Below are 27,129 nucleotides of genomic sequence, written 5' to 3'. Positions count from 1 at the left end.
CGTCGCCGCCGCCGCCGCCGCCCGATAAAAACCGGACGCTCTAGGTGGCGCGTTCGTTTTGATCCGTCCCAGACCGACGCGGTGGCTGCCGGCCCGCTCGTGGCCCGCACGCGTTGGCGGGCGGGTGGGGGTGCGGCCGGCAGGAGGGTGGCAACGGTGACACGCGACGCCTGGAATGTTGAGTGGTACGGGTACCGAGCACGGATTCTGACGTCTCACTACCACACCGTCTTCAGCCCACCTGCCGACGGGCCCCGGCCCAGGGCCAGACCCGGTATGCCTGCAAGGTCTGGCAAACCACCTGTGGTCCTCAAACCCGCCCTGGCAGGCAGCTGTAACCTCACATCCACACGATCCTCTGATCCCGACCGGACGGTTTTCAGCCCGTCACCAAGTGACGGTGCGTGCCGGGCCCATCAGAGTGCTGCGCATCTGGCAGCGCGGCACGCGACGGACGCCGCTCAGGCGTGCCGGCCGCCGCCGCCGGCCTGGACGGCGAGGCGGACCAGCCGTCCACACCGAGGCTTCACGCCGCGGATGGGACGGCCCGAGCCGCCAGCCACCACGAGCCATTCAAACGTGACGTGTGCGCCCTTGTTGCGGCCGCTGCGCTCCAGCGGCGCAGCTGAGGCCGGCCAGCCGGCTCCCGATCCAAATGTTCCCACCCGGCGACTATTAATAGGCCCAACGATCGGGAAGGTGACGTCACAGCGCCGGCTTCTGAGCCGGCCGCCTCATCTGCCGGGCTCGATGCTTCCATCAGAGACTCGTCCGGGGTCAGCGCTGCGCCCCGTGATGGCCCGCGGGTGATGAGCGCGGTGGGGAGCCGGCGGTGATGGACCGAGCCTGCCGCGACAGCACGAGCGAGCACGGCTGGGGGCTGGGTGGACGCAGAGCGCCACCAACGCGGCTCCCGGGAGATGAGGCGGCGCTGCTGTTACCATGGGTGTGGCTTCGCGACAAAAAAGTTCGGACGATGCGCTGGGAAGCTGGTTGCACCTGCACTCAAAGAAAACAAAACCGGATTTATATTTGGATTCGACCCTCTCTCCTCCCAAAAGATGGACGCCCTCCCGAACTCGACAGGAACCTACACACATGGCTATCCAGGTAGACCCACGAGAGCAGCAGCGCCAATGTGCCAAGGGCCGATGCAGTGACCTGTACGATGCTAATATATAATATAAATGAACTATTCACCATCGTTTCTTTTCCTTTGGGGAGGGGGTATCCATGCCCAGCAGCTCGGCTAACGCCGCTACACTCGCCCTGCCAGTTTAAACATATCACGACATGATGCATGAAGACCTTGGCTCGACCATTGCGTGATAGTTTTATGCGCCAAGGGCCTGGGCGAGGCTGTGCGCGAAAATAATACCACTTAAGCATAGAGGCTGGTATCGCGGAGCCTCGCCACGGCCCACGTCATGTGCCACCAAGGCGCTAAGACGGACTGGTCGCGTGTTCCCCCGGCATCGCCGAGACCATCTTGGGCATCACAAAACCCCGGCGGCACGACACAAGTACCGCCCAGCCCCGGCCCAGCTCGCCCAGCTCTGGCCATGTGGCGTAAGCCAGCGTGAAAATTGTTCTCATGCGAGTCCCAAAAGCAAAGGAGGGAAAGCCGGCGTGGCGGGCCGGCAGCCGTCATTAATCACCCAGCTGGCGTGCGTGAGCCGGCGGCGGCGCAGCGCGACAACCCGGGACGAACCGCGACGCCGTGGCGCGCCGCTCCTCGCCGCAGCCACTCTCGGGAAACAGACGCGCGCGGATCAGTACAGACCGTAAGACAACGGAAACTGTTTGTCGGTGTCAACGAGCCAAGGCGAAAATGTACGCTAGCGACGTGTGATTGGTTATGAGAGCACCGGCAGTTAGAAGAAGAGATGTCGCCGTAGGAACTTCATGCTTCATGCGACGGTCCATACAACATAAGAAAGCGTGCGTCGCACGGTGAAGATGCAGTGTCTGGGGAGCTGGTGATCTGAGGTGCTGGAAGACGCGTACGTGTCACGCGTCTAGTCTCACGTCTCGCCAGAGGCGCGGTGCCTCGTGGGTGCCAAGGTGCGCCGAACGCTCCGGCCATTTTGCGTGCCCGGTGTTTCCTCTCCAGCACCCGCGCGAGTAGAACCACCGTCTCGACAACCGCAAACGACACTGGTCGTCAACGAGCATGCTTCGCGCTTCCGAAACAGGCTGCGTCCCGCTGATCCCCTCGCCGACGCCGGCCACGCCCACCCGTGGCCTGACCGTGCCAAACCAACAGCCAGTGCGGCCCCGTGTGCCAGCTTCCCGCTGTTTTCACATGTCAGCTGCCGCTACAGCCGTTTCTTCAGCTGTGAGTAGGAAAACAGCCGGCCCGGTCCACAGGCGGGGCACAACTGGGGCGTAACAGTCACCAAGCGGTAACTGCCCATAATTCAGGTGGGCGCAATGTAAACACACATATTAGTATATCACGCAGCCGGCCTACAGCGAACGAGGCCCGGGCCAGGCAGGGCGGTGTTGGACTGGGAGAGGGTCAGGCAGGGCGGTGTTGGACTGGGAGAGGGCCAGGCTGGGCGGTGTGGACTGGGAGAGGGCCAGGCAGGGCGGTGTTGGACTGGGAGAAGGCCAGGCAGGGCGGTGTTGGACTGGGAGAGGGCCAGGCAGGGCGGTGTTGGACTGGGAGCGGGCCAGGCAGGGCGGTGTTGGACTGGGAGAGGGCCAGGCAGGGCGGTGTTGGACTGGGGGAGGGCCAGGCAGGGCGGTGTTGGACTGAGAGGGCCAGGCAGGGCGGTGTTGGACTGGGAGAGGGCCAGGCAGGGCGGTGTTGGACTGGGAGAGGGCCAGGCAGGGCGGTGTTGGACTGGGAGAGGGCCAGACAGGGCGGTGTTGGACTGGGAGAGGGCCAGGCAGGGCGGTGTTGGACTGGGAGAGGGCCAGGCAGGGCGGTGTTGGACTGGGAGAGGGCCAGGCAGGGCGGTGTTGGACTGGGAGACTGAGTTGCCGAGAGGACGAAGTCACTGTACGCTTTAAGGACGCGGGCGCCGTCCTCCTGCGGGCACCGTCATTCAAGCATGTGCCAGGAGTAATCTCAAGGAGGATTCTAGGAGCAATTACAATATCTGCGGCATGCCCTCCGAAATTTCGTCGTTCGTTTGTTCGATGCAGTAGGAAGTTTGCGGCCTCACATGGGTCGGGTACACAAGTCCCAACCACCTGGAATACTGTCTCATTTCTGTAGCATCGTCGGACGCCAACGCTATACACTGCCAAAATGGAGCCCACCATGTGAGGCCCCTCACTGGGCGCAATTTAGGTCGAAAATACCGCAACATTCCGAAGGCACCAAGCGCAACCTTTCGGCGAAAAGTAACATATGTAGATCAGAAAGGCATGCCGTAAATATTTTACGAAACACGTTGTTCGGGCCCCATTCCATTACGTATCAGCACGAACGGTGAGGAGCTCCATGCCCAGGTACGAACAATAGCTAGACGGCATCCACTCCGGTCGATTTCAAACAGGCAGCTACCCCCCCCCCCCCCCCCCTCTGACGCCACGGCGGCCAATGTCATCAGAACGCTGGTCGTTACGCTAACGGGGAAAACGCGTTCGCACCAAACGCTTATGAAATCGAAACGGTAACGGGGACAACACTCACATAAAGCGTTACGAAATGCGCCACGTTGCGCCCATCCATTACAGCCGATGATCTAAGCATATCTGGGAACCAAACGCGTTTCAAAACTGTCACGTGCCAATCGCCGCCCCGTCACGCGCGGCGCGAGCGGGCGTTTTGCGCGCGCCCGGGACCGCACGAGACTCGCACAGTCGCGAACGAGGCGGCAGCCTCGCCACCGACGGCTCTCACTCCGGCAGCGTGTCGCCACCGCGCGGCGAGCCCCTCGCGAGTTCGCGTCGTCGGCCGTTGGCCGGCACGACGGCGTTTTAGCGTCAGCCGACTCGTCTCCGCTCCGGGGAGAAGGCACGCGGCCTTGCGAGTGGACTGGATCACCCGCCGCGCCGAGCCGCAAACAGCATCAATTATCGTCAGAGTGGTCTCGCAATGTTTCAAGACCATGACGCCGCTGTTCAGCGGGGATTTACGGCGTTTGGCGCCGGCAGCGAGCGAGCCCAATCCGCCGCCGGCACCGGCGCAATCGGACGCCAGCACGCCACAGAGCCGCGACTCCCACCGGCCGGGGCGGCGTGTGGCAAGCATCGGTCGCTCAAGGTCGGCAGCCGACACCGCCGGCCGCCAACCGGCGGCGCCGCCGACACCAATGCACCGCGCTGCAGCACGCACGACTCTGCGGAGCGCTGCGGTCGTGCGACCACGGGCTCTATCAGGCTGACTCAGAACGGATCGTGCATGTTTGCTCACAGTTAACTTCGTCTTGCTGTTTATTTTGAGGCAGAAGGATATAGTTCAAGCTCACCGTAGTTCCCACGGAGGCTTTCGGGAGAAGACTGGCTCAGTTAACGCAGTGGCTTTCGGGAGAGTACTGGTCCAGTTAACACGGCGGCTTTTGGGAGAAGACTGGCCCAGCGCACAGAGTCGGGCGCGGTCGGCAGCGCAGTTGTTCGTCGGTGTGCGGTTGCAAGGCATTAAATATGATTTGTTGGTGTGCATTAGCAAGGCTGCACGCATGATGCCGACGCTGCAGGCGGCGGCCATCTCGGCCCGGCCGGCTGACTCAGCATCAACGGATGGCACCACGGCACCACTGGCTGGGTCTCGCGTCGGGCACACCGGAGTCTCCGAACTGTTCTGGTCCGAGCTGTTCACCGGAGTCTCCGAGCTCTCACCGTAGATCAGCAGCGGTGCGCCGGGACAAAAAGCCAGGGTGTATATGGGGCGTGGCTGCGAACGATTAGCCGGGAGCGGATCCTCACATCTGGGGCAATATGGCGAGACCGGTCCACCGGTTCAACTTGAACTGATGCTGTAAAATCCTTCGCCAGAGGTCTGACTTGTTCGAGTGACCCTGCCGTGTACGGTCTGGATGCCTGATAGCGTTCTCAGAGCCGCCGCCACGTCAGGGCGGCGACACGCGCCGGGTCCCGTCACTTTTGGCGGAGCTGGCGCGTTCCACCGACGTTCACCTTCACTGCCGCTGCGGTATCAAATGGAATGTAAATAGACCGTGAGGAAGGTCTCGCGTTAGCCGCCCTTTGGTCTTTGAGCCAGTGTGCCGCCGCAGCCCTTGCCTAGTGTGGCCGTACTGCGACATTTCTGCGCCAATCATCGCATTGGCACGCAATGGAGCGACGGGCGTGGTTGATGCGAGGACATCAGCCTCAATACATGCCGTGGTACCCTAGTGTAGCAGCAGACCTATGCCGCGCTCAGGGGGGTCGCACAAACACATCGGGAATGGCGCCGCCCAGCGGCGGCGCGCCGCTGTGAGGCGGCCGTCCATCGTTGGGCCGTCCCAGAGAAGCGGCCGTGGTCGCAGGCCGCCAGTGGGCCGTCCCAGAGAAGCGGCCGTGGTCGCAGGCCACCAGTGGGTCATCCCAGAGAGGCGGCCGTGGTCGCAGGCCACCAGTGGGCCATCCCAGAGAAGCGGCCGTGGTCGCAGGCCACCAGTGGGCCATCCCAGAGAAGCGGCCGTGGTCGCAGGCCACCAGTGGGCCGTCCCTGATCGGCGGCGGGGCGCGCGCTGGCCGCGGTGCGTATCGTCCCCGGAAGGCCTCATCATAGGGACGCGCCGGCCGCGCACGCAGCCGAACGGTGTCCAGCGCAGTCGGCGACGCCCACCGCGCCCGCCGGCCAGCCTAGCTTTACCAAGTTTATCGCGACTTGTATGGGCCGCACCCGCACCAGGAAGAAATCATGTTCAGAGAAGCTGTTGGTTATTAATTTCCCTGTCAACGCACGCAAATGTTTACTATTGCAAGCGGTCACACCAACAACCGGGTTGATCGCCCAGGGAACTGTAAACCGATCCCAAGAAATTTCGCTGACTTCCACTGACCACTGATCACATGCAAGCCCGCCAAGTACCACTGACCACTGACCTCACGGAGATCCGCCAAGTACCACTGACCACTGACCCCACGGAGGCCCGCCGAATTCCGCACCGACCGTCCGTCCAGCCCTGCACCTCCACACGGCCTGCCCCCGGGGTACTCACGCCTCGCTCCTGGTGTCGGGGATGGTGCGGTCGCTGGCCAGGCCGTCGCTGACCCTCTGGTTGAACTTGTTGCGCTTGTACGGGTCCTCGCCGGGCCTGAGCGCGCCGCCCAGCACGTAGCGCTGCTCGTCGAAGAGCGGCGCGCGCGGCCGGCGACCGACCGTCACGTCGGTCGGTGCCGACTTGAGCCGCAGGGCCCGGTTCACGCCCCCCTGTTGGCAGGGTCAGCGGCCGGTCAGTGATGCGGTGCTCTGTGCGGTTTCGGCGCGTGAGGTCGGTCATGAGGTCGGTCGGCCACACTGCACGCACAGAGGTGACGATCATGGAGCTTCACGAGCTGCCGACGGCGTTTCTCGGGATTTGGAAGCGAGTAAAGCCAGCGCGGTCCTGTCTGTTTCGCTGACGGACCGATTACTGCCGTTGCGTTTTCTTTGGACTAGTTTGACGCTGTGTTGGCCACATGCCGGGTCATGACTCAAGTCGGTGGCACCTCAAATATCGAGGCGTCAGAACATGGCCACGAAGCAATCAGCCATGTCAGTCCAATGCAATTGCTCGCCAGACAACCGCTGCCCCGCCTGACAGCGAAGGATCTGGTAATGTTGCATGAGGACCTGGTGATGTTCACGTGCTGACGGCACGAACATGGGCAACCGGCCGAGCCCCTCGCGTTGTTCAGAGCACAGCTTCAGATTCCCAGCAGGCAACGCTTGACACACGCCAGGTGTTCAGCCAGTCGGTGGATGACAACATGTCAGGGACACACGACACGGGTACGACTGGCCGTGCAGTCCATCCCACTCCATGTGCAATCCGTCCCTTCATCTGGACGCATCAGACCGAGTCCTGACACACCAGTGATACACCAGAGTCCTGACACACCAGTGATACACCAGAGGCCTGACACACCAATGACACACCAGAGTCCTGATACACCAATAACACACCAGTGGTACATCAGAGTCCTGACACACCAGTGATACACCAGAGGCCTGACACACCAGTGGCATACCAGTGACACACCAGTCATGATACACCAATAACACACCAGAGTCTTGATACACCAATAACACACCAGTGATACACCAGAGTCCTGACACACCAGTGCACTGGCCACCAGCGGCACTCGGCAGGCCCAGCAGTCCGATGGACCCCGCTTGTCCGGCGGGCACCCTGCTCTCTAGTTCGGGTCGGCTGGTCGGAGGGACAGGTGGTCGCGTGTCGGGGCGGGGAAGGGGGAGGGGCAATGGCGCGTGGCGAGCGTCGGTCAACCGGCCGGCCCCGCCCGGCCGCCTAGCCCACATACAGCTCGCCCGCCGCCCGAAGGCAATCGCCCAAAGCTTGGCTGAGACTCGGCTGCAGCTCGGCTGCAGTTTGGCCCAAACTCGGCGGAAGTGCGGCTACAACTTGAGCGAAATGTGCCGGCAGTTTGGCTAAAGCACCTCAGCTGGAATTCGGTTGGGGTTGGGCCGGAGCTCAGCTGGGGCTCGGCTGAAGCACTGCCGGATTTCGGCGGGAGCTCTACGACAGCTCGGCTCGAGCTCAGCTGGAGGTCGGCTGGAGGTCGGCTGCGACTCAGCTGAAGCTCGGCCGGAGTCGGCTGGCCGCTGTTAAGCCATAATCGGGACGAAGCCGGGCCAGACGGGTGACTGGTGAGCCCGCCTTTCACGCTGAGTCACCACCGTCACGTCACTAACGTCACGCCACCGCCGTCACGTCGAGAGGCCCCGCTGCTGCAGTGGTCTAAAGCACACACCTGCAGCGTGATCGGGCCCGCCGGCGCTGTGCTTGAGTCGCTACGAATACGTACGTCGAGCCGGCAGGGTAAGCACCGGTACGCAAAGGCTGGTCGACGACTGGCCAAAAACAGTCGACCAGACAAGGGGAGGTCACGTGGCGGAGACGGGCACCATGGGATACTCCTGCAGTTCTAACAGACTAAAAAGCCGAGGACAAACAGCCCCGACTGAGTGTGATCCCTGCAACGAGCTCTGCACCCAAAATCGCCTGTGCAAGATGGTAGAAAAGAGAAATCTAAAAAGTCGCCCAACTAACCAAACTCCCCGCGAACATGGACAAATGTAGTGGCACACCAGTCATGCCAGCCAAGCCTGACGAGGGCAACGAACGACAACAAGGCAATAAAACCAAGTAAAAACGGACCATCAGACCACGGACCACAGAAGCGAACAAAAAATCGATCTTCTCCACGACAACCACGCCGGGCCAAAATCAGCTCTCGCAATCAGAAACGCGCGTGAAAGCGCACGACACGTCATTTGTTCAAAAGGTCGCACCCTCTCGCCGCCCCTCGGCCCGAGAGTCCTCGACGGCGGCGCCTCTCGGTGCATCACCGCCGGTCACGCGTGGGCACTCGCGCCATCTCCCGGCGGCGGCGAGCGGGCCGGGGGCGGCCGCGCCCACGCGCCGCCCGTTCCGTCCGACGCCGGATCCCCCTCCCTCCGCGATCGGGGCGACGTCGCGACGCGGCGAAAGTCGGCGGGCGCGCGAGCGTCACGGTCGCCTCGCCAGGGTGGCACCCGATCCGATGCGAGGACGGATCGGCCCGGGGTGAAACCGCCGGGCCGGGCCCTGTCAGTCAGCCGGGGGGGGGGGGGGGGGGGGGGGGAGATGATGCACCGCTGCCGACGTCCGGTGAGCGGCGCGAGGGATGGCGAAATGGCGACGCCGGCGACGGCGGCGGAGATCTTGCTGGCGACAGTGTGGCAGACTGCAATAGAAGGCGCTTCGCATGCTTGACTGCGCTTTAACTTCTGCTGATGCAACGCAGCTGTTCGCAGCGCTCTCACCAGGTAAAGCCACGGACCCTCCATGATTTACAAGACACATGTTTATGCCTTGGGTACACTATCAACGGGGGCCAGTCAAGAATAACGTAGGCCCAAGCACATGTAATTTTCTTCAGTAATTCCTACCGATCTATCGACGCCGGATGTTGGGTCTACGATACCAATGGCCAGGCATCGAAGCATGTACCATGCCATTCAGGCCAACTATGCCTGAAATGATGCAGTACCCCGGGGCACGAGAAAAAGCAATTGCACCGGCGCTGTGAACCGATCAACCAATGCATGGCATTTCGTGAACATCATCACGATCTGCCCTTGTGCCGAAAACCACACGGCGAGCACGGTTGTGAACTTGCCGTGACTGTCAGCGTATGAAGCTACCAGGTGGAAGGCAGCGGAACGAACGTGGGACAAACGAACGAACGTGGGACAAGCGGCTGGGGCCGATGTGCCGCCAACGTCGTTCACGTGACGCCATTTCCGGCCGCCGTGGCCACCCAGCCGCTCAAGAGCCGCTGGCGCCGGCGTGTGCCCCGCTGGTGGGACCGGCGCCGCCTCTGGTCCTGCGCGGCGCACCGCTGGCACGCGGACGCCGCCGGCGCCGGCGAGTGCCCCGCTGCTGGGATCGGCGCCGCCTCTGGTTCAGCGCGGCGCACCGCTGGCACGCGGACGCCACCGGCGCCGGCGTGTGCCCCGCTGCTGGGACCGGCGCCGCCTCTGGTCCAGCGCGGCGCACCGCTGGCACGCGGACGCCAGCGGCCCGGCGGCCGCTCTGGGTCAGCTCAGCGCCACCACGCAGTCACCGCGGGGGTGGGCCGAGGCCGGCCGGCTCCACGCTCGCGCCCGTGGCTGTGGCCGCGGTCACCGACGAGGCCGAGCCGCCGGGAGTGTCCCGTGGTACGTGGGGGCCAGGCCTCACGGCTAAAGACACCATCGGAGTCTGTCCGCTGGCTTGGTCGGCAGCTCCGACTACCTGGCACATCGTTGCTGACGACTACATCACATGAAACGGCGAATAACCTTTGCTCACGAAGCACCCTTGCTCACGAAACGACAATGCCACGGCGGCTCGGCACGATTTTACAGCGCTGCTGAGTCAAATTCAACGAATCGAAACAGAAATACTCGTAACGACATCCCCAAACACCAATTCACCCAAACTGACCAATCTTGTTTTCGACTCCTCCACAGCACGTCTATTCCTGTATTTCTGAAGGCCAAGAATTCACTTGCAGCACGTACGCCAGACGGGCCCCCCAGGGCCGGGCCGCTTTGGCTCACCGCGGCCGGCCGCAGCCGCGCGCGCCGGCTCCGCACTGACGCTCCCCCGCCAGCAGCTGTCTGTTCGAGCCGACGAGGGGCCGAACAGGTGCCGCTCCGCGCGGCTCAGCCAGCCAGGCGACGGCGCTGACGCAGGCACGCCTCGGGTGGGGCGCCAGAGTTCCGGCGATGCAGCACGTGTGCGTGCTCCGTGACTAGTCGGGGAGGCGGGGCTCGGCCGACAGTGTTTTTAAAGCACCTAACAGAGCGGTGTCGACGCGTGTCGATGCCAGCTTCGGCGGCGCAAAAAGCGCTCCGCTCACCAAAAAGGGAAACGAGGCACATAATATGCGGGCCGGTACGCGTTTGTTTGCCCCCACGGGGTTGCTCTGTCACCCGCAAGAATCAGATATCTGCAAGGGTCGTGACCTCTCTGGACTTGCACTGGAGCATTGCCAAAGACAGGCGTCCATGCCTGGCATCCTTTCACCCACCAGCTGACACCAATCTGCACACTTGACCGTTGACCGGTAGCTGAGAACACAGCTTGAATGCTTGCCATTTCATCAGCTGATCCCACGGGTCTGACGTAAAGATGGACACATCTCGCCATACACGCTGCTCATCAGCAGCTTCCGACCAATCGAGCGCTTCAAACTTAGTTGGACGGTTCTGTTGCTGCTAAGTTCGTTCATTGGTGCAGCTCAATGTGCCGATGGAAGTCGGTGATGCAATCTAGTGGCGTCGAATGTCAAAACCGCACACACCGTGTCTTGTTAGCGCTTTCTCTCCTTATTAGCTCCCATTTCATGACCCCTGTGTGGCGATCAAAATCTCCTGATTTGATTAGAGCTCTCTCGACGTAATGGCGCTGACCAGAGGAGGGCGTGCTTTGCGTTGTCACCAACTGCCACCGTTTCGCAAGGACTGTACGGTTATGCCCCTTCTCCGGAGCCGGGCGCTGTCTGGCGTCGTGAGTTGACCTAGTGACAAGACACCAGCGCCAGTTCGCGAGCCACCGATCCAGCTGACCGCCACAGGTGACCCTCATGCTCCGCGCGACCTTGCAGCACTTGCGCCAGTCACCTAACCGACTCACGACAAACACACGGTCCAAAAGACCAACCCATCGCAGTGGACAGGGAGGGGAAGGGGGGGAGGGGGGGGGGGGGGGCAGCGACGGAGCTGACGCGGCGGCGGTGCGGGCAGAGCTTGCGCACCAACCACGTGACGCGCTTCCGTGGCGGTCCACGGCGTCCAGGAGCGGGGAGCGAGGCGACGAGGGTTCTTGTTGTGTGTGTTCATGGGGAGTGTGTGTTCGCCTAGTGCTTTGCAGCGTTGTGTAAGCACTTGGACTGAATTCATTATTACCACTGTGTGGAAGAATTCTAATAAATGACTAACCTGTGGCTATGAGAGTCACAATATGAGACTATATACACGATACACGATATAGCAAAAACTCGCACCGGCACGAGTGCTTGATCAGTTGTGCGAGGCATTGCTTACACTACAAAAACCTACACCGCCTTTACTTCTGCGCGACATTACTTCTACTACAAATACTTATACCCGTCATGACTTAAACAGCAAATACTTATGTAGTCTTTACTCATACGCGACATCACTTCTGCTGTAAAAACTTATACTTGTCAAAGTCAGAGGGACTTTGGGCTAACTCTGGACTAAGGGACTAACACCATCGGACTTAAACTCAAGGGTTTAAAAAGTGTGTACTCATACGCGATATTACTTCTACTGCAAAAACGCATACGCGATATCAGTACTATACCGCAAAATTTATGCTGCAAATACATTTGCCGGTCATCACTTCTACTGCAAGAACTCATACGGTCTTTACTTATGCGCGACATTACTTCAACTGCAACGAGTCAAAGGCGAAATTTCTGAAGAATAGGTTTTGTCGTGTAGCACTATTACCGCGCACAAGTCTTTGCAGTAGAAGTAAAGTCATATATAAGCAGCGACTGCAGACATTTTTTTTTGCAGCAGCAGTAATAACCAGAATAATTTTGTAGCAGAAGTGCTGCTACGCAGCACTCATGTGCATAAGTATTAGCAGTGGAAGTAATGTCATAGCACTCCTGTCCGTCGGAGGTTTTGTTGTAACACAACTATCGCGAAGCCGACGACGAGCCGCCTGGACGCTTACGGTCGCGGCGTGCGGTGACACTCTCCCGGGAGGGTTGGCGTAGTCAGCGCGCCAGGCCCGGCCGCTTCACTCACCGAGAGAGGGGGAGGACGCGTGGCCTAGCACCAGAGACAGCGGAAGCGGGCGCGAGCAGCGGGGCTGGCCGGGAGCCGGCGGGCTAAACGTAACGCGTCTCCGGCGCCGAAGTGGAGCGCCCCACTGATACTGCAGATTAGCTTTGCGCATGGCAGACGGGGATCAACTATTTACCACGTACGCTATGTCAGGTAAGGTTACCAATACAGAAAGAAGGTGCAATGACGTGAAGGATTGGTGGCAGATTGCTTCTCCTTGTCTGGCACGCATCTGCGCATGCTTCTTTTGTCTTTTCACAGCGTATTCTGGATCTAGAGCTGCACTAACAGCTAAACATATAATAGACGGAAAGGACCAATGTCTCGGACCGAACGGCCACGCGATCATTATCTCAGAACGTCAAAGAAACGAGATGGATCGCTCCTTCCTCTCCAGACCGACCGGAATGCTCAATCTCCACGCGCCCAGCAGACGGGAGCTGGTTACTCCCCGGCGCGGGTTATCGGAGCCCCGACCCCTGCGCGGGCGCCTCCTCCCCGCCCCGGACCGGTCCGGCGGCGCGGGCCCGCCGGCCGGCCGCGTCGCCCGCCGTGCCGCCAGCCCCCGTCATCAGCGCTGGACCGCGATGGGTGCCGTCACGCACCTGGGCCCGCCATGATCGGGCCCCGGCCGCAGCTGACCGGCCGCGCTCAGGAGACCGCGACGGCTCCGGACGCAGCAAGTCTACACAGCAGACGGCACCGGTCGCAGCACGGTCTGCACAGCAGACGGCACCGGTCGCAGCACGGTCTGCACAGCAGACGGCACCGGTCGCAACACGGTCTACACAGCAGACGGCACCGGTCGCAGCACGGTCTACACAGCAGACGGCACCGGTCGCAGCACGGTCGGCACAGCAACGGCACGCGTTCCGTCAGCACGGTCTGCACCAGCAGACGGCCACCGGTCGCAGCACACGGTCCTACACAGCAGACGGCGCCAGACGCAGCCAAACGGCACCGGTGGCAGGCACGGGTCTGCACAGCAGACTGGCAACGGCTGAGGCGGGCGCCGGGCTGGATGACAGACGCCGTCGGGCTGGGCAGATCGCCGGTGGGCTCGCTGACAGACGCCGGGCTGGCTATAGACCTGGCCGGGCTGGCTAATAGACGCCGGGCTGGCTAATAGATGCCGGGCTGGCTAATAGACGCCGGGCTGGCTAATAGACGCCGGGCTGGCTGATAGACGCCGGGCTGGTTTCGCCTCAGCGGCGTAGCGCTTGTTTCGTTGACTCCGATTCTGACTCGAGAAGTCGCTGTACCACGGTGGAGTCGATTCCAGCCTCACTTGTTCAGGCTATCATTCGATCTATGGCCTCACAAAAACCTATCTATGATATTCACCTTGATAACACGACGGATACTTATGACCTGCTCCAGCTGGGCCATGCCTGCGCCGTCGCACCGTTTCTGTATGTTGTAACTTACACTTCCACTTGAGACGAATCGCCCATGATTTGGCTGACCCAACTTTGGCTCTATCCCGACACAAAACTACCATGAGTCGATTCTGTCCTGACTCAACGAAAAGCTGGTCCAATCTGAGGTTGGTTCCGATTCCACCCCACGTCAACCGAGCATGCCTACACCGGCGTTGCATGACAGTAGGAGAAAACGAAGATTGCCGAAGTACGTGGCAATACAAAATTTGGTGCTACAATCTGATGGCTGGCGACAATGAAGCCTTTGTGCTCCATTATCTTGCAACAGTCTGTCTTCACACATGACCATCAATGGAGCATCCGGGTGTGTCGATTTGATGTGGCTTAAACTGAATATTGTACGCATTCTGACTTGTGCACCCGCAACCACATAATCTTCTGTGTTGGCAAACAGGCAATGCAAATGGTGTTGACCCCGACAGGCATTGGTACTTATGCGATACAATGCTGAAAGAGGTCTATAAAACTGGAAACACAACTTCCAAACTTCCCGGTTGAAGGACTTTTTAACAATGGTCCTTAAACTTCCCGGCCTGAAGAATGGAGCCATCGCGTCTCATGATTTTACGACATCTTTATCCACGATTCTGGACTAAACGGCATCCTATTTCCAGACGCCGCAGAACAAAAACACACTGCCGGGACGTCTTGAACTCACGCCCATCCGATCATCTATTCAGCCCGCTGACCCTGAGCTGTGGCTTCCCGCCGTGCAAATCCGCAAATTACCCCCCCCCCCCCCCGCCACATCCGGTCGAGGCCGCCGGACCATCAGCTGACATCAGCTGACAGGCACGACACTGGCAGCCGCCACGGGCCAGGCCGAGCCACCCGTCCCGTGGCCCAGCCGGGCACGTGCGGCCGCGCTCAGCGGTCGGGGCGGGGCACGACGCCGTCCGTGGCGTCATTCCTCACCTGGGGCTCGGACGACTTGACGTGAACGTAGTAGACGATGCCGAAGCACCAGGCAGTGGCCAGCAGCAGCAGCCACTTGAAGTTGCGTCGACAGAGCACTCGCATCGTCCAGCTGGCCTGCGGAGCACGAGGTTCAGTTGGGGTATGTCAGGGTTCGGTTAGGGCAAGCCGAGGCTCGCTTGGGGTCAGCCAGGGTTCGGTAGAGCGCGGGCGGATTGCACGGGGGGGGGGGGGGGGGGTAGCGGTAGCACTATAGTGTCACGTTGGTAAGGAAGGTGCTGACAAATGTACGGACTCGTTGCATTCCAGCATGATCGGAAGAAGCCACCTCAGATGAGCACGTCTTTCCTGTCGTTCCTTAAACGGGGAGCTTGTGAGGCGCTGCTGCGCTTCGCAGACTCAGCAGCAAACTATCAAAATACCTACAAATCCACACAGGTGTTCTGACATTAGTGGCATAACGCGTGGGGATATTGTCGACATATCATTTGCAATTGCTATTTGCTGCTAACAATACAGGCGACTAAGAAATGCTGTTAATGGTATAAGCAGCCAGGAAATGCAGGCATTTTCCGAACCCCGCCACATGATAGATGTATGAGCTGACAAAAATCGCGCCGGGGCCACACCCGGATGACACTCACCGCCACAACGTGTTAGCTATAAACCACGGTGCACACGACTCTAGCACGCCACTCGTTGATATTCAGACTGACTAACAGCGAGAGTTACTCATGCAACAACGTTCCCATCCACTGCAGCGGACCGCCCGCACCAACCCCCGCGCACGCGCCGCACCGACTGACGCGGATCGCGGTTCGGCGCGTTCGCCGAACAGCGGTGATCAGGCATAGGCCCAGCCAATGTGATATGGACGCTGTGACGTCATTGGAGCGACGCCCGGGAATTTGTATGTACTGCACACGTAAAATCGGTAAGTTTCTTTTGAGTGCTAGCAGCAAGCGTATGTGCTTAAGTTGAGTGAGCTTGTGTTCATTGAAACAAGCAATGAATTTTGTCCGTTAATATTCCATGGATTTGTTGTGAAGATGCCGTGGCCATCTAAGGACGCGAATTGAAACTGTACCAACGCATCAACCAAGTGATTTCCCAAAAGTACAACGATAGTATACTCTGTAATTCTGCCAAAGTGGTCTTTTTACAATTGTATTGTCTATTTTCGTTGTAATAAAGAAATATGTCCTCCTAAAAGAAGAGAAATCGATGCTGTTGCCTTTCTGGCGCAGCTGCGGCGATTTCCGTCAGCTGGCGTCAGTTGTCCATTATACCTAATAAACACTAATCGATCTAGAAAAGTATATTTAGGACCAAACCACTGAGGGCGCAAAGTGGGACCTTGTTATATAAGTTTTTGTTTTTCAGTGTAAATGCTCTAAGTAATATCCTCTTATCATAATCATCATTTTTCCAGAATTTCATGGATATTTTATCGCTGTCACATCTATACCTTCGAATAACGGAGGCTTGGTTGTTCGGCAGTGTAATTGTTTGGATTAGAGCCCTTTTGACCAGAAATGATCATGTCAGGGCAATGGGATGGAGGAGAATGGAATGGTGGGGCAGGACTCCATACGCCTTGGGAGACCAACCGCTGAGTTTAAGCCTGCGCAGGGACCCCTCTGCGCGGTGTGCGCTGGGTGCTTGGTCGGGTCCCCGTCCAGGGGGCCCCTCGGCCCATTCGTGACTGACCCATGCGGCGTGTCCCAGATAAGCGGGGCTTCGCCAGGATTCAGGATACAGTAAGAAAGAGGATAAGAGGGTTGGATGAATAACGGAGGCCGGCGCCAGCAATACCGCGCCCCGAGCGGCACCTGACGGGCGAGTATGATACTGGCATCTAGCAGCACAGCGACACCTAGAGGTGCGACTTAAAAGCTCAACTGTGCTAGCGCGCCGCCGAGTTCCCGGTATCAAGCTTGCGCGGCTGGTAAGCATTGAGACCGATGGTGTTGATATTTGGATTTAAGGGCGCTTCGACTACAACGGTTATTTTGCAGCGGTGCGGCTGGTGGGGGTAGTCAGCTCGGCGCAACGCCTGCAGACGGCGGGTCACGTGCGCTGTGTGCCACACATCGTGGACCCGCCGCCGGCGAGCGGAATAAGCGAGCTCTCTCGCCAGATCTCCATCCAGCGTCACAGCGAGGGCAGCCCGTGCGCGCAGCGGGGGAGACTGAAGGTGGTGAGGTGTGTTCAGGGATACGGCCATGGAGAGAGTTAAAGGACCGTGCCTCTCCCCTAAACTAAGAGTTTTGCATAAAATGCTGGATTGTTTCACAGAACTATGATCCAAATTGACAGGATTTTGGGAGAAAGTGTTACATTTGTTCGCACCCTGAGATAAATTTTCGCGACGTGCCAGGGTGTGTGCCACACAAGTTCATATTAGAAATGGGCACTGCCGAACGTGACTGACAGGTGATCTGTGGCTAACGGGTGATCCGTGGCTGACGGATGATCCGTGGCCGACGGGTGATCCGTGGCCTACGGGTGATCCGTGGCTGGGGGTTATCCGTGGTCGACGGGTGATCCGTGGCTGACGGGTGATCCGTGGTCGACGGGTGATCCGTGGCTGGGGGTGATCCGTGGTCGACGGGTGATCCGTGGCTGACGGGTGATCCGAGGTCGACGGGTGATCCGTGGTCGATGGGTGATCCGTGGCTGACGGGTGATCCGTGGCTGACAGGTGACCCGTGGTCAACGGGTGATCCGTGGCCGACGGATGATCCGAGGTCGACGGTTGATCCGTGGCTGACGGGTGATCCGTGGCCGACGGGTGATCCGAGGTCGACGGGTGATCCGTGGCTGACGGGTGATCCGTGGCGGGGGGTGATCCGTGGTCGACGGGTGATCCGTGGCCGACGGGTGATCCGTGGCCTACGGGTGATCCGTGGCTGGGGGTGATCCGTGGTCGACGGGTGGTCCGTGGCTGACAGGTGATCCGTGGCTGACAGGTGATCCGTGGCCGACAGGTGATCCGTGGCTGGCAGGTGATCTGTGGCTGATGAGTGATCAGTTGGTCTGTGGCTGACATCCCAAGCAGCCGTGGATCGTAAGCAGTGTGGCGCTTACCGGGAGTGTGGTTGGTGGGGAGGGTCTTGCTGCAATCGTTCCTGCCCTCCCGCGGTATCAGCACCGATCCTATTCCTCCGAATGTTTGGACTAAAATCCTCGATCCCCCCCCCCTCTGCCCCTCCAGGTCATCCGTCTGGAAGTCCAGGTCCTGGCTGAACCCTCAGGCATCAAATCCCAGCGGGTCTCCGTGATCTCCACACGTCCAGATGGCTTCATACCCCGAAAACGCAATAAATGCCGGCCATAACAACCACTGTTTGATCTCGGTTAGCACACCGTCGGGGAGTTGTTCGACGTCGAAAACGACAGCAGTATCGATGGTCTGTCCACAGCTCAGATGAAATTGCTCAAGTGACGAGTATGGGTTTGGTTTTTATGAGCCTAAATATGCAGCATTAACGAGCTCGCAGGGTCTGGCGCTTGCGGAAGCTACCTTCCTCGATCGTCCGGTTCTTTTGAACCATCACGAGCGTTTAAACCAATTTTGCCTTGGATTTCATGCTTTGGCGGAGATGCATCAAAAATTATCCTCTCCAAAGTAACAAAGGGAGCTTCGAAGGACAACGAAAAGATGTACGCAACGGCGAAGGTAACCATAATTTGTGACAGTATCCAGTAAACGAGCCGCACTTCATCATAGTAGATCGGGCTTTTTTGTGAATACAATCCAAAGAACAGGACGTCGCTATGCACCAGATAGCCAGCGTAGGTGAGCCGACTGAGCGGCACGAAGCCCGGGTATGAAAGGAACGTGTCGATGACGCCGCCGTAGCCGGTGACGCAGGCGAAGATGACCCAGGAGACGGCGAGGCCCCAGGCCAGTCGGTGCAGGCCGCCGTACGCCACGGCCACAGCCTTGCTCGGCGTCGGGTCCCAGGGCATCTGGTAGCTGTGCATGCCGTAAACGACGGAGATGCCTACGGCGAAGGCGGCGATCCAGCCGGGCAGATACTGCCACGGCTTCAGCGTGACGCGTCTGTCGCGCAGCTTGTGCAGGAGGAAGCCGAGTCCGATGCCCACCAGCCACACCGTGCAGCGCGTCCACGGGTACTTGTAGTTGCGATCGAATAGGTCGCTGTGCTCCGGCCTGAGCTCGAACTGCACTGGCGGGAGGTCATCGACGGCCCAGATCGCCACGCGGAACACCAGGAACCCGACGGTGACGGCGCACAGCCAGACCACACCGAGCACGGGCCGCCACACCAGAGGCAGGAGCACCAGCGGCGAGAACACGAACAGCTGCATGTCGACGGCGAGATACCAGGTCGGTCCCAGACACGTCCGCTTGAAGTCGACGATGTTTTGGACGTAGAGGAGGTCTTTCCACCAGTTCTCCTGGCATCTGGACTGCGAGCCTTTCGCAAGGCTCCAAAGCGGGCCGTCACCAATGTAACTGAACCATGTGGCACTGAAGGCTATTATAAACGCCAGTGGCGCTGTTAGTCGCAGGTAGCGATGGATGTAAAACATGGGCAGGTTGAATTGTCCGGTCTTCTGGTAAACGTTACAGAAAACATACGCCAGCAGCACCCCGAACAACACAAAGAATGTGTCTACGCTCAGCGTGCCATTCAGCACTGCCTCAAACAAAGGGTTATTTGCCCAATCGAGCGCGACCATAGGACTGTAGTCTGTAGAGAATGCACCGGACGCCGAGTGACCTAGAACAACCCAGGTCATGGAGAAGAATCGGATGCCATGCAGACAGGCGAGCGTTCCCTTCCGCGGAGTCGTGTCCAACAGCTTCTGAGTGTTGGTGTACACGGAGAAGGCGAGCAGAGCCTGCTGAGGACGCCCAGGCGCTGGCCGTCTCGGAGGCTGGGACGTATCTGACGCGTCTCCCCGCCGGCCGGCCGGGGGATCGGTGCCGAGAACACAGGTGCACGGCTTCAGCTGCAGCACCGTCATCAGTCGCCGGGTGAGGCCCCTGCAGTGCAGGTCCAGGGCGGTGCCCGCCACCATCAGGCCGCCGAACAGGGCCATGATGGTGATGACGGCCCTGTCCGGCGGCGTGAACTCCACAGAGTCCTCCGGCGTCGTCGACTCGAGCGCGGACACGGACACCTTGCCGCCGAGCAGTAGCTGTAGCCCGCGCACCACGTCCTCGCCAGAGCAGCTGGACGGCACGCACATGCCGACGACGCCGGTGGTCTTGCCGACGCCGGGCAGGATGATGACGTCGCCGAGCCGGTCGTCGTGTCGGGGCGTGTCCGTGGCGCCGTTCCGGAGGCCGCGCCGGCTGCGGCCCGGTTTGGCCATCACCGGCACGTACCGACCGACGAAGTGCAGCCCCTGGACAGACAGGTCAGGGTGCTTGGTCGCGTTCAGGTCCACGTCGATGCCCAGGCACTCGTCGAAGGAGCCAAAAGCGTTGGTGTTCCCCGCCAGGATACCGTCGGGCAGCTTTCCAGTGGCGTCCAACACTGAAATCGAGTAAGGCCAAACGTTCTGTTCAGACGTCCTAAGGAAATGCTCTGAATATGTAATTTGAAGCCGGTTTGTCATTAACCGCTCGGTAGGCTGTCGTAAAAGCTAATTTTCCAAGCGCTCGCCAACAAACAACAACGGCTAAGGTTGATCACCAGGAAACCTAGAAACTGGCCAAGGACGCACGTTGCACTGAGGCGAAAGTCGCGCACAAACGGTCGTCATGACGACGCGCCATCGCTGGCCCGTTGTCCAGTCGCGTGCGATCAGGGTCGGCGGTAATCAGTCAGGGCAAGGAAATGTTGAGTATAGGACAAAATCAGATAAGTTATCAAATTCGAAAAGTTGATCAACATCAGACGGCGTCGAAACAGTCAGTCGAGGTCGGACCCGGCCAGCTAAAGCTTGCAAGATCAGCCGAGGTTGGTTCTGGCCAGCTAAAGCTTGTAAAATCACTTGAGATAGGACCTGGCCAGCTAAGGTCAGTTATGTCAGCAAGGTTGGATGCCGTGGGCTGTTTTCTCCTGCCAATTAAGATAGATTGGTGTATTTGCAATTTTCTGAGCACACTTAATTCGATCAAGGCCTGGCGAGGTAACTCATCTTTTGCAAATACCCGATGAGAGAGGCTTGATAAGCAGATGTAAGTAAATAGTGACCAACGTCGGCCAGCCATAGTTCGCACGGCAGAACAACTGAATTTATTCCAGCAGTCATCTGCACGTCCCAACTACAACTGACCACGCACTCCCTCCCGTCGTCCCGGTTCACACTGCAGCAGTACGGAAAGACTGCCGGAAGGCTCTCGTTTTGTTCGCGCCGGACGCTGACCCGACACGATAGTGCAGACTTCTGTCCACGTTACAACGTGTTTTGCTATTCCGTTGACGCAGCACGCGCGTTGCAGAACAAAATCAGGGGCGACGCACAGCCAACAAGTCCCTACGTGGCGACAACGTACTGAGTTTTGGCCACACGGCCTCTCCTGTCAGCTCGTCCCAGAAGATCTCGGCGTGCGCCCGACACAGACTGCCGCTGGCCCGGAGCGTCGGCGCCGCCAGCCGGGACACGGCCAGCCGCTCGCCGGAGGGCAGCGTCCTCTCCTCCAGCAGCTCCGCCAGCAGGTCCAGCGCCCGCCCGACGCCCGCTGGCGACGGCGCGGCCGGCACGGGCGCCAGCAGGAGCGCCGTCAGCGCCGGCAGCACGAGCCACATGACAAAGCGGTGTCGGCGCGGCGGACACGGCCCACCGGCGGTCGGCCCCAGCCGGCGTCTGTCGCGCGCCGTGACGGGCTGAGTTCTCCCTATCTGAGTTGTCACTATCTGAGCGGTCATTATATGAGTGGTCCAGGGGCGGATCCGGAGAGGATGGCCACGGGGCCATGCCCCCCCCCCCCCCCCCAATTCCCTTGGGCGCCGAAGGGGTCGATAGTCGACCGCACAGGTGCAGTTTTTTAAACACAAAACGCAACAAAATCGGACATCTTTGGACTTCCAGGCCACCAAGAACAGTTGCAAGCGAAAGGGAAGGCCTAGCCAGAAGAGAGAAAAAAATGTTCAATTATTAAACAAAGTTGTTAATTGGAAATATTAAATCTTATTACGCTATCCAGGAGCCCTGTGCTGTCTCCAGGGGACCCATATGTCCACTTGCAGGGGCATTCCGACTGCTAAGAAGCCTTCCGCATTGGTCTTGACTTCTTTGCGTTTGCTCGGAGGGCCCTGCACTGTTGCTGTGCCATCCCTGGTAGCATGCCGGGCGCTCTTGTCAATCAGGGGCCTTCCATGGATTGTTTTCATTTGTCAGAAAGGATATGTGAGCTATAGCCGGGGACCCATATGTTAACCACCCGGGGTATTCTCGCTTGCTCGCGGCCAATTACTTTGGCTTCGGTTCAGCCACCGACACGCTCGCAATATGCTCACGGGCCCTCTGCATTGGTCTAGGGCGTTTCCGATTCTATGTCACTGGCTTTGGCCCCTATGCTATTGTCGAGGGCCCATTTGTTAACCTGCTTATACACACCCAGTCGGTCAGGGCCCTCCAGATTGGGTTTTGGGGACTTTCTACTTGAATAGGCTGCCCTGCACACTTGTCAGGGCCCCAACTGGTAACCTGCTCCGCCACACTGGATTATTTAGTGGCCCTGCACATTGGGTATGTTAAAGAAGGACTCTACGCTCTTCTTGGGGCCATCTGATAGCATGCTCGGATACAACTGAATTTGACTGCTCTCCCCACGAGGTCCTGGGTACGTTTTGTTTGCACGTTCTACGCTCTTGTCCGGGGCCTATCTGATGAGCTGCTCGGGGGCATTCGATCGTTCGAGGGCTCTCTACATCAGATTTTGGGTACGTCCTATTTGAATGGAGGTCCTACGCTATTGTCGGGGTGCTCCTCTGTTCGCCTCACTGTTCGGTCACACTGGATTGCTCGGGGGCCCCCGCGCACTGGGTCTTTGTGTTTGAATTTAGGGCCCTGCGCTCCTATCAGGACCATCTGATAATTTGCTCGGGCATAATTTGCATTTGCTTTTAGCTCTCGGGGGCTCGCTGCGCTGGGTTTTATGTGCATCTGATTTGAATGTAGGGCCTTGCGTTCTTGTCGTGGCCCCTTCTGATAAGCTGCTCTGGAGCATTCGTTTGTTGGGCAACCTCTACGTCGGGTCTTGGGTACTTTCTATTTGAATGGAGGGCACTGCGCTCTTGACGGGGCCCTATCTGTTAACACGCTCTGCCGCACTCGATCATTCGGGGGCCCTCTACATTGGGTCTTGGGATCCTCCTACTTGAATAGAGGTCGCTACGCTCTTGGCAGAGGCCCTTTATAACAACCTGCTCGGGAACTGGCCCCGCGCTGTTTTCGGCAGCTCCCATCTTTTACCTGTTCGGGCACACTCGATCATTCCGAGGCTCTCCATGCTGTGTTTTGGTTACTTTTTATTTTAATGAATGGTCCTACGTTCCTGGCGGGCCCCATCCATTAAGCTGCTCGGGTCAGTGGCGGATACAGACGGGGAGGGGTTAGACACAGGGCCACGCCCCCCCCCCCCCCCCCCAATGAACCATGCCGAGGGGATCTTGAAGCTCCAAAGGCGCCCGCAACCGGTCGAACGGACGCAGTTGTCTAACAAAACATTACACACAACACAATTGGATGTTTTTGGGCCTACAGACGACCAAGAACGGTTGCTGGCAAAAGTAAAGAGTTCGTAATAGATAAAGTGAATTCCTTGCTAATTGAGGTTGTGCTTGGGAGACACTTTGGGGATCATTACACTGTCCAGTGACATTACGCTGTTGCCCGGACCCTATATGTCCACTTGTCGGGCCCATCTGTTCGCCAAGGATCTTTCCATGTCGCCCTTGATGTCTTTGCATTTTTCGTAGCGCCCAGTGCTGCTGCTGGGACACTGTCTGCTTCCATGCCTGAGCACTCTTGATTGATCGGGTTTTTCTCCACAGATTTTTCCCGTTCTCTCGAAAGGCTCTGTACACTTTTTCCGGGGCCTCATATGCCGGGGTACACTAAGTTGCTAAGGGGCCCATTATACTAGTATCGGGCTCTTTCCACTTGCTTGGGGGCTTTGTGCTGTTGCTGGAACTTACATATGCTAAGGCACTGAAACATTCGATGCTCACGGGCCCTCCACTTTGATTTAGGGCTTTTTCCTTTTGACCTCATTGTCGGAGGACTCTTCACTACTGCCGAGGCTCTTGCTGTTAACCTACCCGGGCGCTGTTGATCGCACAGGGGTATTGATTCATGGTCCTGGGTAATTTCCCTTTGCTCAGAGGGTCATGTGCTCTGGCCGGGCCCTCATATGTCAGCCTGCCGGAACACTATCGGCCGCTTAGGAGCACACCACGTTGGTCTTAGATTCTTTTTGCTTGCTCTGAGGACCCTATACTCGTAAACAGGCCCCTGTTTGTTCGTCTCCTGCGGCACCCATGGTCGCTCAGGTTTAGTTCACTTTGGTATTGTTGCCCTAGCCTTAGAGCAGCAATCGGATATGTGCCGATGAATTTCTAAGCGCAATTGTCGAACGTAATTTGACGTGCCACCGACGTCGGGCGGGTCATTTCCGTTGGCTATTGAATATGTGGCTTATTATAGGTAATTGTGCGTCACGTTCTTAACATATTTTGAATGTTAGGATATTATGCACTGCTTTGTAACAAAGGAAGCTTTCTACAATAGTCATCAGTCATCAGCTGGTCGCACCGCCCGGCCGGCTATCCGTAAATAAGTTAGTAACGAAGTTTGTTCCCGGTTTGATGGTATGTAGCAGCCAATTTAAGTTCATCTTGCATGTTTTTTCCCGAAACAGTTAGCTTCAAAATCACTTGATTTAACATGACCTGTAGAAAATAAGTGAGCTCCATGTATGTGCATACGCAGCACGCCTAGCTTTATAGGGCTGCGCACAGTAACATGGGTTCTTGCTTTGTGAAACACACACACACGCACACACACACACACACACACAGACACACACACACACACACACACACACACACACACACACACACACACACACACACACACACACACATATATATATATATATATATATATATATATATATATATATATATATATATATATATATATATATATTTATTTATATATATTGAATATTTTGGCAGAACCCTTTTCTTTATACATGTTTGATTAAAAACAACTGCTGACTCAGCATTGGCAAGCTTTCTGACGCAACGTTCTAGTTTCCGGGCCTTTGACATGGCATAACCGCTTAGATTAAAGATGGTTCGCACAAAAGAATGAGTACTTGAGTAATTTTGAGTACTGTGACCCGCGCGATGTTCATGAAGGATGTTGACGTAGGATGATCATGCAGCTGCAACATGGCTGACCTCATTTGACAAATGAGTAATTTTGTGCGAACCATCTTTAAACTAAGCGATGATGCCAAGCAAAGGCACGGGAATCCTTGAAATGATTTCGTGCGGGCGGTTAAAAATAACATGAAACTCAGCTTCCAGTTATAATGATGTCAAGATCGCAGTAACATGCCCAAATCAATGTGAGTAGGGAGCAAAGCGTTAGCTGGAAACAGAATGACGTGAAGCCAGCTCGAGGACCAATTGCTCACGGTGACCTTTGCAGCACGCCGCCACGCATGGCCACCATATCTTATCAGCATATCAGACCTCGAGAGCACATATGTACCACGTCACTCCACCCAGACTACGGAGCCCTCCCTTCACCCCCCCCCCCCCCCCCTACCAGCTTTGCGTCCCTTGCCGGCCTCCGAAGCAGGTGATCACGGTAACCTGGTCCCGGAGGCCGATTTATCAGCGCCATCTTTTGAGGCTAGCATGGCTTTAAGTGTCCGTTGTGACACTAGGTGACGCTGAAAGCGTGGCGATTACTCTACGGGCACATGTTCTGATGCCAATAGCTGATACGGCGTGGCGTGCACGATCATTTCTCTCACGGCGCGAGGAGTCATCAAGTCTGGCACCAGCCCGTTTCATATGCGGATCACTTGCAGCCACTGCACGTCTGTTGGCAGGAAACTAAGTGTTTACTATACCAATGTTCTGTGTTGGTCCAAAAATGAACTATGATAGTAACAGGCTTCCATCCACTCCAGTTTCTCCCCTCTTGTTTCGTCCTGCACCCTCGCATCACCCATTAATCTCGAGCAGGCTGCATGCACCAGCCATGGGCGGGGTCGAGTGCCCTCTGGCGGTGTCTGAGCGCCGAGCATGACCCAAACATTGGTACATACGTGCCTGTGCGGATGATGGTCGGCGGCAGGTGGCTCTGGATGAGGCCACGCGATGCGAAAAAAACCCTTGCGTGCCACTGACAGGCGAAGAGCTGGCAGGTCAAGGGCACCCGCCTCTGCCGCCCGGGTGACACGCTGACATAATTGAACTGGATGATTGGTTTACGAGCCTCGGGTGTAAGGTGATGACGCACTTTATGGAAGCAGAACAGAGTTGAGTTACACTTTTTGACAACATGGGATGTGTATTTGCAAGGACAGGACACTTTTATGGGGTAAAGGGTACTTAAAAGAGTACCGGAAAGGGCTTGAATCACTTGGTGATAAGTATGTCTTTGAAATATACTCCAAAGGTGGCGCACTCCCTTTAAAGTGCGGAGCCATTTGAGAGTTTGAGCCCCAATATCGCACTGCCCTAGCGCGCCTCAGATCAGAGACAGAGTTTCGCAAAATGAGCTGATGGGAGGGAGGGGGGTGCCGAACAATAGAAAAATGACCAAACCAGCCCACCAAAATATACCACCAAGCGGATTTCTCCCCAGACTTTGCCCACTTTCTTCCCAAAGTTGAGGACTGAGGTCCAATTTAGGGGGCTGAAGTCCCGCCTCCCAACTAAAAAGGAAACTACACCAGTGTTTCAAATCTATTTCAAAAGACAGGCAGACTGCCTTTCGATTACGTTATGGCCGTTCTGGTGAGGAAATCCTAATTTAGGTACCTTTGTTGCTCTATTGGTGATGAATGAATACTTGGCGGTGTTGACAACTCGCCACTATCGATGCGCCAGCGTGGTGCACCCCAACATGGATACTTTTAACACTGTAATTTGCTAATATATTTTACATTCGTGCCTTGTGATGTTTACTGCGATAAGGAATATCGCATCACTGGTTACGCATGCATTTTATCCACCTAGTGAGAATTTCCGTGGTTTGATTCTGATATCAGAAATGTGTAAGTACTTGTTGAGATATGCGCGAACCATCACTAGCGGCTCTGGGATGCGCCGTCGCCTT

The 27,129-nt window shown here is 57.7% G+C and overlaps 2 protein-coding genes across 2 annotated transcripts in view; both read right to left on the bottom strand.

The window, feature by feature from the left end:
- The window catches only part of LOC119093545 (polypeptide N-acetylgalactosaminyltransferase 2), a 45,497-nt gene extending 29,877 nt beyond the window's left edge, over positions 1-15,620 (bottom strand). The window contains exons 1-3 of the mRNA XM_037216510.1: positions 15,480-15,620; positions 14,836-14,952; positions 6,123-6,334 (exon numbers count right to left, since the gene is read on the bottom strand). Coding sequence (XP_037072405.1) covers positions 6,123-6,334; positions 14,836-14,940 — 317 coding nt within the window. The 5' untranslated portion in view covers positions 14,941-14,952; positions 15,480-15,620. The remainder of the gene's footprint in view (positions 1-6,122; positions 6,335-14,835; positions 14,953-15,479) is intronic.
- A 1,121-nt stretch (positions 15,621-16,741) lies between these two features.
- On the bottom strand, positions 16,742-20,061 carry LOC119093477 (nose resistant to fluoxetine protein 6-like). Its single transcript, XM_037216432.1, has 2 exons — positions 18,622-20,061; positions 16,742-16,891 (listed from the first exon to the last, which is right to left on the bottom strand). The coding sequence occupies exons 1-2, from the start codon at positions 20,059-20,061 to the stop codon at positions 16,742-16,744; spliced, it is 1,590 nt and encodes a 529-aa protein (XP_037072327.1).
- Between the last annotated feature and the right edge of the window lie 7,068 nt (positions 20,062-27,129).

This window comes from Pollicipes pollicipes, unplaced genomic scaffold (assembly GCF_011947565.3).
Source record: "Pollicipes pollicipes isolate AB1234 unplaced genomic scaffold, Ppol_2.1 Scaffold_4002;HRSCAF=4701_pilon_pilon_pilon, whole genome shotgun sequence".
NCBI lineage: Eukaryota > Metazoa > Arthropoda > Thecostraca > Pollicipedomorpha > Pollicipedidae > Pollicipes > Pollicipes pollicipes.
Note: the sequence above shows the minus strand (reverse complement) of the source record. Positions and strands in the feature narration are given on the sequence as shown.

Bases quoted from the DNA above. Each gene is read 5' to 3' on its own strand.
- LOC119093477 (XM_037216432.1), bottom strand. From the start codon at position 20,061: ATGTGCGTGCCGTCCAGCTGCTCTGGCGAGGACGTGGTGCGCGGGCTA. The intron at 16,892-18,621 runs GTGCATAGCGAC...CGCCGTCTGCAG, and splicing joins TCACCTACGCTGGCTATCTG to GCGTTGCGCCGAGCTGACTA.